Source organism: Urocampus carinirostris, chromosome 10 (assembly GCF_059441175.1).
Source record: "Urocampus carinirostris isolate Australia breed hairy pipefish chromosome 10, RoL_Ucar_1.0, whole genome shotgun sequence".
Classification (NCBI taxonomy): domain Eukaryota; kingdom Metazoa; phylum Chordata; class Actinopteri; order Syngnathiformes; family Syngnathidae; genus Urocampus; species Urocampus carinirostris.
In genome coordinates this window covers 2,637,198-2,651,031 of record NC_142358.1, presented here as the reverse complement: position 1 = coordinate 2,651,031, position 13,834 = coordinate 2,637,198, and the positions used below count along the sequence as shown (strand labels likewise).

The following is a 13,834-nucleotide window of genomic DNA, read 5'->3' as shown; positions in this document are numbered from 1 at the left end:
AAGACAAGACCCTGACCAAGAAAAGACCCAGGCTAATACAAGACCATAGCAAAGACAAGACCTTAGAAAAGAAAGGACTCAAGACAAAAAAAACAACACAAGACTCAAGACCAGGCTTGAGATAAACAGGACCAAAGAATATAATTCACAACAACTTGGAAAAGACCCAAGACAAAAACCTAAACGCAACCCTGGACAAGAAAAGACAAGACACGAGACAAGAAACAACTTACGAGATTTAAAAAAAACACACAAAAAACAACAACTACATAGACATTGGACAACACAAAACCCAAAACAAGACCCGAGACCGGACCAACCTGAGACCAAACCACATAAAACACTTGACAACAAAAGACCCAAGACAAAAAAATACAGAGACGAGATCCAAGACAGGATAAGGCCCAAGATCAAGACAATACCTAAGACAAGACAAAAACCAATACAAGACAAGGGTTGGCAGTATATACAACAAACATTGCTGTTGGGTGGAGTTATTATCATTAGTAAACCAGAGGAATTAGGAATATAACTAAAAGATTGCCTGAAATGCAGTGCCATCTCAGGAGTGTGTGTCAAACTTTCTGTCCCTCATATCAGCTCTATAAAATACAAAACAGTGTGAGCTTCTTTTAAGACACATTTGGGAGACAATATTTTACACAACTGTAACGTTTTGTTTCCTTTACAGGTTGCAGTGAAACCTGTTGCATTGGCTTTATAGAACAGCTTGCTAATACATTTCTTTCCTTTCCACACTAATTTTAAAGAGTTCACCTGAGGCTGGTGTCTGCCCACGGGCTTTCCCCGTCTACTTAGCAACACAAAGTCAGCTAGCGAGAGTTTGCATATGATTTGATGCTGTGTTACTGGCAAGGTCAAAGCCTGGAAAAAGCAGGGATGCCATAAAAGTGGCATTGAAAAAAACGTGCTCCAGCCAAAGGAGTGACAGCATAAGAAGTCACCACTAGAGGTTGTTGTAGCTTGGAATGTAGCCAAAGCATGTGCATTAGAAGACACACTACAGGAGTCTGAAGTATACAATTTGAGAAAGTTCCCAAGCCTAGCTGGTTCCACCTGAAAAAGAGCCAATAGCAGTTGATCTGAGCCAGTGTAAGCAGCTTGCAGGAGATGATCAAAATTTTGTGTTATCGAGCTTGAAATTATAAATTGGCGACAAATATATAATAGAAATCTATATATACATTCAGTTTTAATCATCACTAATACAAATCAGTTATCACTTCAAGATTTTTCAGTTCACAACAATATTGTACATTATACAAAATAATATTGCTGAAATAATTATATTAATCTATATTTTCATTCAGTTTTAATCAACAGAGTTAATTGGTAATACAAAGCAGTTATCACTTCAGATTTTTCAGTTCACAATATTGTATATTATACAAAATAAAATTGCTGAAACATTAATCTATATTTTCATTCAGTTTTAATCATCACAGTTAATTGGTAACACAAATCAGTTATCACTTCAGATTTTTCAGTTTAAAAAAATATTGTACATTATACAAAATAATATTGCTGAAATATTAGTATATATATTCATGTAGTTTTAATCATCACAGTTAATTGGTAATACAAATTAGTTATCACTTTAGATTTTTCAGTTCTTCGTGGTTTGCTGTCCCCACAGTTGTAATGCCTTCTCAAGGTCCAATCCATTATCATCCTCCTCATAGCGTAACCAGGAATATAATTTAGTCAATTTTGGCAGAAAAGTCCTTTTCTTGATAGGAGTATTCTTTTGTTTATTTTCTTTTGTCGAATTGTTTTGCTACAACAAACGTGTTTTCCTTGCCTCCGCGATCTTCCGAAGAATTTCTCCGCCGTTTTTTCGTGCCGGAATTTTTGCTGTTGTTATCACTTTCTGCATTATGTTTCGACTTATTACTGACACTGAAGAAATTACCAATTTTGTGTTGATTTTCACCTAACACTAACTGTTTTTTCGGTGTCATATTTAACCTTCACCTTCCCTCGACGACAACCACCACAACAATGATGTAATCTCAAGGCAATGAGATCTCGTTTGCCGAGATGGGCGTGCAGACGAAAACTCAAACGGCGAGACCAAAACAACAATGGCGGATCTGCCTGACAAAAAATTTGGAGTGCGGTATATCTTTGTTAAAAGAAAAAAGTAATCTGGTGATAATGACAATTTTGTGTCAAAAAAGTTGCGTCCCGGGGACGAAAGTTGATTTGACACTATGCATCCCCAGCAAAAAGGATGCGTCTAGGACGCAGGGACGCGGGCCAACGAGAACACTGGATGATACAAAAAAGTAAATACACTGAAGGATGAAGAAGGTCTATCTAACAAGCCAGCAGCAAGCAATAGCCTGCAGTTAGGTGGAAAACATGAGTGGCTAGAAAAGAAAACAGTGGGGAAAAAAATCACGGGGCTTGGCGATTGTCCCACCTTTTATCTACTTTCATTTTCCAGTTTCTTTTTTTCCTTTGTTACTTTATTATCTCTTTTTCCCTACATTTTTCCTTCTTTTTTTCTCTTGCTTTTTCCCTTTTCCTCATTTTTGCTTGTATTTTCTTCTTTTTTTCTTTTTCTTTTTTTTTTCTTTTGTTTCTTTTTTTTCATTGTTGTCTATTTTTTCTTTTGCTTTATTTTATCCCCTATTTAAACCCTTTTGAGTGTAATGTTACATTATAATTGGTAATAAATGCATCAAAGCAACAAAAACAATCTGAAAAGCCATTGGATGCCAAAAAAACTGCTTCTCTAAAAAAATACAAAAACCTGTTAGGCAAAATTGAAGTAGTCATTAAGGTAAGAAAGGTCACGTAGCTACGTAGTCTAACTGTGCACACGATAATTAAGGTAAACCACAATTGTCTCTCAATATTTTAACTTGTAAGTGATAAAAAAATAATACAATAATAATATTTTTTAAAGAGTCAAAATACTCCCCCAATCACCTCTCTTTTGCAATAACTCGACCCAACATACACACTTGTTTTCATTTTCATTTTCTCATATCTTGCTGACATTGACTTCAAAATACCAAGTTGAAAACACACATTGGGAACCCTCATTGTTTTTTCCCGCATTCACTTATGGCCGAATTTTCTAGTGTATTAATTTCACAATTTTGAGCCCTGATTTTTATGCACAGGATAGAACGCAGCTTAGAGGGAACATGGCTCGGAATTTGTTAATATTCCACACGTCACTGGTACACAACAATTTGAGCCCAGTTTTTTACCTTACTCTCAAGACTCTAAAACCCCAAACCCCCCAGGGCACTTACCCTCTGCCGAGACCAGATCAGTCTTTCTGGATCGCACGGTGACGGTTCCGGCTTTGGACAAGTCGCTTCCCGTCCTCCACACCTGAACCTCCACGAACCTGTCACTCTCGTCCACGTGGTAGTTAGTGTGGGCAAAGTAGAAGACAGGAGCTGGGAAAATAAAAAACAAAGAAAAGGACGGAAGCACTTATTTAGAGAGGAAGCTGTAATCTTCTCTTGGCAACAAGTCGGCAATTGGGCGAAAACAGAAGCATGATTACAGGAGAAATGAAGGAAAGGTTACAGCGGAGTTCCTGCTGTGAATGTCTGGCTTTCTGGATTGTTTTTGTTTTTTTTCTTCTTCCATCTGTGAGAACTAAAACTTACAGTAAAAGCAATCACGGACACATTTTTTTTAAACAATATCCACTACGTTGTTATCAATGGCAGTAAAGACAATACGAATTCTAATTTTAATTAACAGTATCTTCTCAATTTTTGCTGTTATTCCGTTTTATTAACACCTCTTCATAAGTGAGCGAGCATAATGATTTTGCGTTGCTTGGCTTGTTGTTGCTGGATATTCTCCTTGAGAGAGGTTTGAAAGTAATTGAGAAATTCCGCTACATACACCATGCATTGACATCCAGTGGTCAAATATTATACAGTGGGACCCCGTTACTTCGCGCTTCGACGTTCACGGATTCAGAGTATCGCGGCCCAAAAAAAAAAAAAATAATAACAAACATTTTTTTCTTTTTTTTCTTTTAGCACTTTTGAAAGGGAGTCGCTACTTCGTGGTTCCACGTTCGCCGGTTCAGAGCTTCGCAGGTCTAAAAAAGAATAATAATAGAATAAAATAATTAAAAAAAAAAAAAAATTAAGCTTTTTTGAAGGGGAGTCGCTACTTCGTGGTTCCACGTTCGCGGGTTCAGAGCTTTGCAGGTCTAAAAAATAATAATAATAGAATAAAGTAATTTATAAAAAAAAAAACAATTACAATTTTTTTTTTTTTTTTTTTATAAGGTGCGCCGCTACTTCGCGGATTTTCACTTATCGCGGGTGGTTTTGGTCCCCATTACCGCGATAACCGAGGTCCCACTGTACAGTGTCCATTTAAAAGCCCCATGTGAATTTCCAAGGACTGAGGTCATTATCTATATTTCACTACTATGACTTTTCATAATTTCAATTTAATATTACTAAGGAGAATATTTTTGTTTATTTTTCCGAGAAAGCATCAATTGGTCATTCTCCAACAAAGCACTCCTATCGGTGAGCGCTTCGTCCTGACAGTTATGGGCCATATTAGGCAAAATGATTATCTATTTATTTCCTCCTGTGCTTCATGTCTCTGAGATAAACTAATCTCCACGTAGCCGCTGTCGTTTCCTTCAATTACATTGCCGCCGGTGAACAAGCGGCTACAAGGTGTTCGCTGCCATTGTCATGGAAACCACAACTAATTGCCCCCCTCATTCATTTTGAAGTGTTTTTTTGCCATGTTATGGGCAGCCTTCCCAGTGGTTTGGACACCTTTTTCGTGGCAAAATTTAGGCACTTTCAAGGCCAATTTCCATTTTTTACAGTACTTTTAAATTTAAAAAAAACAGCACAGATCAAAATAACTTTTTTGTTTCTTTTTACTTGATGATTTACTTTGATACTTGTATCATTTTGAACTGCTCCTTTCTATGATCTACGATCTTTTTTATGTGAATGGGGTACTTTACACTGGCATGAATTCTGCCATTCTGCTTCAACAACGTAGACGTAGCTTCAATACGTCACGTATATTTAACAAACATGGAAAGGGGTTGGGTAAAAATGCTGTTCAATACGGAAGCCAAAAAACCCCCCCAAAAAACAAAGAAAGAACTTTATGGATGAAAAACACAAAAATGAGCCAATTATGGACTCATTTTAATTACAGTATATTGATTTCTCTAAAGCAGAGTGCATTCAATCTTTTAATCTTAGAGACTGATGATGTATAGATTTTAGTTTTTTTTGTTAAATTTATATTTATTTGAGTGTTTTACAGAGGATCTGTGTCTAAATTAAAAATATAAGTTGCATTTTATCATAAAATTATAGCACTTAAGAGTTATTTATCTATCTACCTTGGTCATATCCCTCGAGAGGGGTAACTGACAGCAAGACAAACATATACAAAAACAAAGAAAATAAAAAAGGGAAAAAGTAGCAAAAAACACACACAAAAATGTTTGGACCATGGCCAATCCAAATGCCCAAACACCCAAAGAAGTTAAGCACCTCGGTCCCCAAGTTCGTCATGAATACGTCCCTCAAGATTAAACGGGACACAAGAAAGCAGCCATGTCACTCGGGTCAGGGTGACACAACACACTCTTCTGTTCAACAGCAGGGCCCGACAGCTTTCACTGGTTCACTCCTGCCACATCATACGGGTGCCCTGCCCATCCCTTAGAACACGACTAAACATCCCACTATCCTTCTACAAAGCATATTATCATTAAATTATAGCACTTAAGAGTTAATATTTCTAATCTTTATTTTATTGTTGTGGCTTTTCAGTGATGTTGTGTTGTGGTTCGACTTCAAATCTGTTTAGTGTGTAAAAAGCGAGAGAAAAAAAAAAAAAACATTACAAAAAAAACATTTGTATTTCATGTATTTTTCAGGGACCCCTTGCAAAACATTAAAATACCTAATTACTAATATAATAATAATTTGGTGCGTAATGTTTTATTATTATTGATAATAAAAAAATTAAGACATTTAAGAGTTAAATTTATGACATGTAGACAGAATGTATTTTTTTAATGCTTTGAGAATGATGAGGTAATCAAATATGAGACTTTTTCAAGTAGGGGAACCCTGTTAAATGTTAAAAAATGCTTACATTGTTAATAGAAGCATTTTTTTCACATTTTCTGTTGGCATTGTTCTTTAGGATTTTTTCAATGTAAGAAATGTGCCTTGGCTCAAAAAAGTTCTTCTTTACTTCCCAAGAAAAGTTTTATACCTATAGTTGCTTTCAAGCCCGACATTGTTTCTTAAATTCTCAAAAGAATAAAGACCAACTTCCGAAACTTCTCTTCTTTCAAAGGAGTAAGGCAGACACACAAAATAACCACTGACATTTCCACTTTCAAGTTTCACCATCTGCTCTCCCAAACGTGGCGGCCAAAGTAAAAAAACAGTTAGTGCTAGTGCCTGTCCCTGAGAGCTTGGCAGGACAATGGGCACCGGCTTGGAAACTTACGACAAGCTCCAGAGTGCAGAGAAAGTAAACAAAGACGTTTTTTGGTCTTGACCAACCAATACCGCTAATCAGATCGTGAAGCACACTGAGGCTGGTGGCTCCACAGCGGAAAGCTTCAAAGAGTCTCATTAAGTGAAAGGTAAAACCGCAAAGCAGCTCTGGTTACCTGAATGCTGATAAGCACCATCCCAATTTAGAACCTGCGCAATGATCCCAGAATTGTTCATTAATTCTAAAAACAAGATAATTATAACGGAAGGCGTCAGGGAAAACTTATTTTTGGGTTCTTATTGTTCTTTGCGAAAAAACATTGAGATCTTTCTTGGCGTTGTTGTCTGGTGAACCTCTCAACAACTTAAATCTATGCCAGGGGTGGGCAAACTACGACCCGTCAGGCTTTTTCCAGGGTTCGTAAAATATTTTCATGGACATATACAAGCACCCCATTTAAGGGGTTGGTAAAAAGGACAATACTATGTATCTAATATTTTCAGTTGCAGAAAGTTCTTTTCATTAGAATTTACCACTGGGAAACGCTACCTTACTTTTTGCATGCCCCATAATAAACGTCCATAATTGGTATGTAATCCTTGCTCCAATACACATTTCATAGTGCCATGTTATTTGTAGCATGCACCTGTCCTCTAGTGCGGAATGCCGCTTAATAGGACAATGCTATGCAAACTAATGCCAGCTACAGTTGATCACAAGGGAAAAATAAATGCAATGGCAAAACCTGGTCTCACTCTTGCAGAGCAGTGTTGGCATCGGTTTTAAGCAGACTTGTTGAGAAACATGGCAATGTTTTCAAGCTTTTAGAAGCACTTCACCCCAAAATCAGCATTTTTTTATACCTTAAAAACACATCATTAAGATTAAAGCATTTTCAAGGATTTCAAGCACCCAAATGAACCTTGTTTTTTTGTAGTTGGCCAAACAATAATGGTCAAAATAAAACGACAACATATATAATAATACAAAAATACCACTACAGAAATGTTACGACAGAAATACTGCAAAAATAGTTCGACAGACAACAGCCAAAATACTATAAAAAATAAAAGTACAATAATATTACAAAATGACGAAAGAAAAACTACAGAAATACTACTATGGAAATACTACAAACATACCACAACAGAAATCATACAAAATTACTACTACCAAAATTCTACAAAAAATAAAACTACGGAAATATTACAACCAAAATACTTCAAAAATATAACAATCAATAATACTACAAAAATGTAAAATAAAAATACAAAGAAAGTATTACATGAATATCAAATGAATACTAAAAATACTTCAATGGAAATACTACAAAAATACTATTGCAAAAAAAATAAAACTACAGTAATGCTAAATAAATACAACAGAAATACTGAAAAAAAATCTTCAATGGAAATACTACATATACTTCAACAGAAATACTACAAAAAGACCACTACAGAAATACAAAGCACTAAGGGACAATGCTTCTGGAAACGTAATTATACGTTTATAGCACTAAATAGGCTAAAGGTAAGGACACGGATAAAAAATTGGATTTTGGGTGTTTTCATTTTATCTATTCAAAATATTGCATGGAGTAGAAAAAAACATTTTAAAAAGTTATGTCTCCAGAGGCAAGAGTTATTACTTGGGGGGAAAACAGTTACAGTGCATCCCTAATATTAAAGCATCGTTGCCATCTGTTTACAAAATAAAAGGAAAGCGTAATAACAGCGTTGAATTTTTTCCATTCTGCAAAGTGGCCGTCCGCATAACAGGTGGTAATCATACCTTCAGACCGAAGCGGAATTTATTGCCGGGAGGACAGTAAATTCCGCAAGTGTCGTCTTGTTCTACCAGCCTTCTGACAGCGGCTCCATGCCGCCGGATGAGGAGATATGGAACAGTAATTACCTTGGCGAGAAAGGGCAAGTCTACAGAGAAACTCTTTTCCGGTCGACCACAACAGCATTTTGAAGGATCTTGACCCATTTTCTTAAGTCTTGAGACAATGATTGATTTTCAATTAATTCTTGTCAGTCTTTTCATTCCTTTTGTCTAATTTAATTCATTCTTTTTGATTCAGTTTTTTAATCATTTTATTCAATGAAATCATGTCAATTTTTTTGTTGTTTTTGTCCAGACCGGAACGGAAACAGGAACCAATTGCGTTACGTTTCACACATTTTATTAAAGGAAAGAGGGAGGACTGCGCCCACAATCCGGTGTTCACTGGATGCGGGAAGCAGGTCGCTCCGAACGTGGAAGTGGGGCTTCCGTGGCGAGCAATGGCGGTGTCGGAAAAATGGGTCAGGGGAGCAAAAAACGTGGTCAGGGTCGGAAGCGAGTCGTCAGCCAGGAAAGGAAAGTAGATGTGGTCGAGGACAAAAAAAAGTAGAAAGCTGGGACCGTTCCGATGGCGGGAGAGGTCGTGAATGGGACGGGCGGGGTGTGCGACGGCACGGCAGGAGAATTGCAGCTGACCGCCAAAAACCTCAGGGAGCGCGTCCAGCCATTGTTGCTCGCGCTGAAGCAACTGTTGTTGGTACCGAACAAGCAGACACTTCACCCGACGTTACGTTCCACACAAGTTTTATTAAAGGAAAGAGAGAGGACTGCGCCCACAATCCGGTGTTTGCTGGGTGCGGGAAGCAGGTCGCTCCGAACGCAAAAGTGGGGCGACGGCAGTGTTAGGAATGGAAAAACAGGTCAGTTGCCAGGACAGGAGAGTGGTCGGGGTCGGAAGCAAGACGTAAGCCAGGAAAGGAGAGTAGACGTGGTCAAGGACAAAAAAAGGTCGAAAGCCGGGACGGGAGAGTATCATGCAAACATCATGCAAGCAGACTTCCACCGAGTCCGGTTCCTTGTGCAGGCGGTTTACGATGTCCTACCAAGCCCAGCGAACCTTCATGTGTGGGGAAAGAGCGAAACACCCTCCTGCCCTCTTTGCTCTGGAAGAGGCTCCTTGGAACACCTCCTCAGCTGCCCAAAGGCCCTGGCTGATGGTCGCTATCGCTGGCGCCATGACCAGGTTCTGAAAGCAGTTGCTGAGTGCAAAGTTTTCTTTGAGCCAATAGAGGTCGGATGCAGGGGTTTTGCTGGACGATCCTACTGCAAAGTCCTAGGACGGTTGGGTGTGACAGGGGCAGCCAAGAAGAAAGCCATTAAATCCGCTAGTGAAGCTGGAGAAAAAGCCACCAGGCGGCTTTGGCTCAAAAGGGCAGATCCGTGGACGGCTACTGGGACGCAAGTTGAGGCTTGATCAACCTCGGCTGGGTCACCTGGGCGAGAGTGTCTGATGTTGCGAGACCCGTAACACTCAATGAACTCGGGATAAATCACTGTTGATGCGTCCCAGATGCATCCAGGAGATGTTTCTTTCAAGGCACTGTCAGGATAAAAAACGGGTCAAAGCCGGGGGACCGACAAAGGCAAAAACAGGTTGGAGTCAGGGTCGAAAAAAAAGGCTTGCCTAGTGTAAACTGAGGTTAGCAGACAGACTGACAACAGGTGACAGAAAGGAGTGGATTTAAATAGGGACAGCAATTAGCAATGCCACTGAAGATGAAACATGGCTGTGTTACAGAATGTCAATGATCCCAAACACAGAGCCAGGGCAACAAGAGGGTGGCTTTTTAAAACATTTCAAAGCTAGTCTCCATATCCATATCCAAATCATACCCTATAAAACGTGTGAATGGAATTAAAAGGTTGTATTGCCCAAAGACAGCCCTAAAACATCACTGTTCTAAAGGAGATTTGCATGGAGTAATGGGCCAAAATACCAACCGTGTGGGAAAGGCTTGTGATCAGTCACAGAAAACGTTTCGCATCTATAATTGACAAAACCGGTATATAGATTATCAAGATGAACTTTTGGTATTGACCAAATACTTATTTTCCACAATGATTCGTAAATGGATTATACATACATCAAACATTGTGAATTTCTGTTGTTTTCTTACCGTTGAGGTTTCCCCGTGTTGGCAATCACAGGCCTTTACTATATTTGCAAATGGCAAAACCTGCACAATTAGCAGTTGACTAAACACTTATTTCCCCCACTGTATATTTTTTTATGCATTCGTGTCTAAGGAATGATATTACAATGACATTTGCATATCACTCTCTTTCCACAATACCCTTTTCTACTTTTCTCCTTCCGTGACCTTGCAAGCTCTTCGGAACTCCACGCTGGCTTTCTTTTCATGTTTCCTTCTTACCATGCAGACCTTTTTTCCCTTTTGACTCTGCACACTTTCTTTGCCTCTGCACACTTCACAGTGTCCTTGCGCGGATCGAATTTGCGGATTACCCGTAATGATCCGCCACACTCGTTTAATCCCCAGCCCGGCCAAATCTGTGGCGTCTATACCGGCAAAGTCGGAGGCCTTAAGATATGCAAATGAGGCGCTACTACGAACACTTTTAGGTTTTTAGAACGAAACGCAATGTTCGGCGTTTTGTTTTCATGGCGAATCAGCCGCCCGGAATCCGTCAGTGGGAATATAATTGTCATCCCTTTGTTCCATTTTGCGCTTTGTTTTCCGACAGACACAATCGCGCCGTCTTTCACTCGGGAAGTTGCAAGTCTCACTTCCTGGATTGCGGCACGGCTGCCAAACAAATCTGATTTTAATTACTTACGTTAGCTGAAGGTGCGCAGGGTTCCCCGCCCCCTCCGTGCGCTAGTTAGCGAGTATGGCACGCTGAGCTCGCTTGGGTGCGAAAAGTCATCGGTGCGGTAAGCTTCGACTTCCTTCGAGAAGAAAATATTCGCTTTCTTTTGGCACTTGCTTTAAAACCCTTCTGTATTTTCTGTGTACACTCCACATCTTTTGGGTCCAAATGACACGTATTCACTAGACCAGGGGTCAGCAACCTTTTTGGTGTGGAGTGCCACTTTCAAATTTCCTTGGAAATCAGATTAATGACTCGCACAACATTTTTTTAATATCCAAAAGAGCTGTTTTTCACACCAGTCCAAATATACAACATGGATATACATTTTAGTCGTACCTATTTTCATCTGTTTTTGAACCAAGGTACACTTTTATTTATAAAAAAAAGTGCCTAGGCACACCGCCCGTCGAAAATGTTTGAATATGAAGTTATGTCAAATAATTCACTGAACTACCTCATAAGCAGATAATTAGTATATAAAACCGCTTTGTTAAACAAATTAAGTTATTAAATGTACTGTGTTACCTCAAGAGCAGATAATTAGTATATAAAAAGTATATAAAAATCAACTGTCACCTACTGAGATGGATGACCATTACAGTTCCTCGTCTGAAGATTGCAAAAATACTGAATAATAAGCTGATATTCTGGAAAGATAAAATTGGGCAAATTCCAGCGGCACACTAGACAAGGTCTCACGGCAGACTAGTTGAAAAACATATCTGACCAATTTATCTTCCGCTATTCTTGTTCATCAATCAACTAAAACTAAAAAAATGAACGTGAATAACAAGTGGAAGGGCCTGTAGTCATCCATGACTTCAACTTTTTGCCACAGGAATTAACCAGAATCAACCATTCTTCATCAACAATGAACTACAATCAAAAAACAAGTGCTATGGACAGCTACCATACCATGCATCAATTATATCTTGTTACATAAAATATCAAAACTTGAAAAAACAGCAGGAAAGCAGAAGGCACGCGCGCACACACACAGACACACGCTTCTTTAAAATATTCGCCATCAGTAAATGGTTTTCTGTGCTTTGCTATGCAGTGAGCAATGTGACAACTTGCTTCAGTGGTGGTGATTTTAGTTCATGTTTCGTCTCGTAATGGTGTTTAACACTTGCTGTGCGAGGTACAACGCTCTCGAGGCATAATGCACAAAACAGCACGGTCATTTTTTGCACAAAGCCCCATTCGTCTGTCCACGCTGGCTGGAAAGAACGAGATGTGTTCGCTCGGGGAGCCGTCATGATTTGTTAATTTATTGCGCACGTGTGTTCCGTTGGCTGGGTTAAAACGCGGATCTCTCCTCTGCGAGGCGCCGCGCAAACACGCACTGACACACGGAGGGCTAACGTAAAACCTCTAAATAACATGTCGCGCAACTGAAAATGTCTAAATTTCAGGTAAAAATGCACATTTTTAAAATACAATCATTATTATTTTCCCGTGCGCTCGCGTGCCACTGGTTAACCCCTCGTGTGCCACTGCTGGCACGCATGTCATAGGTTGCCGACCCCTGCACTAGACCAACAAAATAAGCAGATTAACCCTTTAACGTTCCTGTTAAGTTTGCCTAAAATCCCAATCCAAGACGTACCCAAAGTAAAATGAATGCTGAGCTTGAACCATTTAGAAAGTATGGATGTTTTTGGTCTCTTTTGAAAGGTTAGACTCTGAAGTTTTGTCCAGAACTGAAATAATCACTGCAAGCACTACTAAGTTCTAACAGCTTAAAGCAAGTTAAATTCAAGACTTTTTAAGACTTTGTAATGGCTTTTGAAAACAAATTCAAGACCAAGTCGTCAACAAAAAAATGCAACTGAAAGAAAAACAAGACCAATAAAAAACATTTCTTGCACAAAACACACAGTGCCTCTTACATTACCTAGCACAGCTTTTAGCCATGGCAAAAAATGTTCATCGGACAGCCACTTCTCATTAAATTGACACATTTCAATGGTCCAAAGTAAAAATGTCTCTGTCCAAAATTGCTATGTGTATTGAGGGTAGACATAAGACATATGTGACTGGAACCAAATAACCGCTTTGATACTTGTGTTATTGTGGTCACTCGATGTAGCCACGAAAGTAAATTGGTGAAATATTAAAAAAAGACAATTGATAAATGTAACTAAAACTTTTTGGTTCAAACATACATGCATTTTGTTAATGTGTTCACAATTTTAGAACTTTTGAAAATTGGATTTAAGACATTCCAATGCCAATTAGGGCCTTTTTTTCTAGAATAATGAATACAATACCTTTTAAAAATTTCACAGATCCGCAGGAACCCTGTAAAATTGAATAATCTGAGTTGGAAGCAAGAAAAAAAATAGAGAAAGAAACAAAGTGAGGGCAAAAAAAAGAAAGAAAAAAAAGAGGAAAGGAACACAGATGAAAGTAAAGAGGATGAAACCTTCCTGATTTAGGATTCTGACAACTGACAAATTCTGGTTTGCTATTGCAATCTTTTACTGACATTTTTGTAGCTTCTCCCGCTAGTTGCTAAAGGTAACCACTTGTTCCAGCTCTGACCAACTCCAGCTATTGGCTGTTTTCGGTTGCTCCAGGTGCATTCAGCTCGATATGTTTTCTGATGTCGCCTATAAGGATTGACAGCAGCTTT

The 13,834-nt window shown here is 38.8% G+C and overlaps 1 protein-coding gene across 1 annotated transcript in view; it reads right to left on the bottom strand.

The window, feature by feature from the left end:
- The window catches only part of LOC148357486 (FRAS1-related extracellular matrix protein 2-like), a 209,321-nt gene that overhangs the window by 54,878 nt on the left and 140,609 nt on the right, over positions 1-13,834 (bottom strand). Inside the window, exon 7 of the mRNA XM_088346043.1 lies at positions 3,291-3,440. Within this exon, the coding sequence (XP_088202169.1) occupies positions 3,291-3,440 (150 nt within the window). The remainder of the gene's footprint in view (positions 1-3,290; positions 3,441-13,834) is intronic.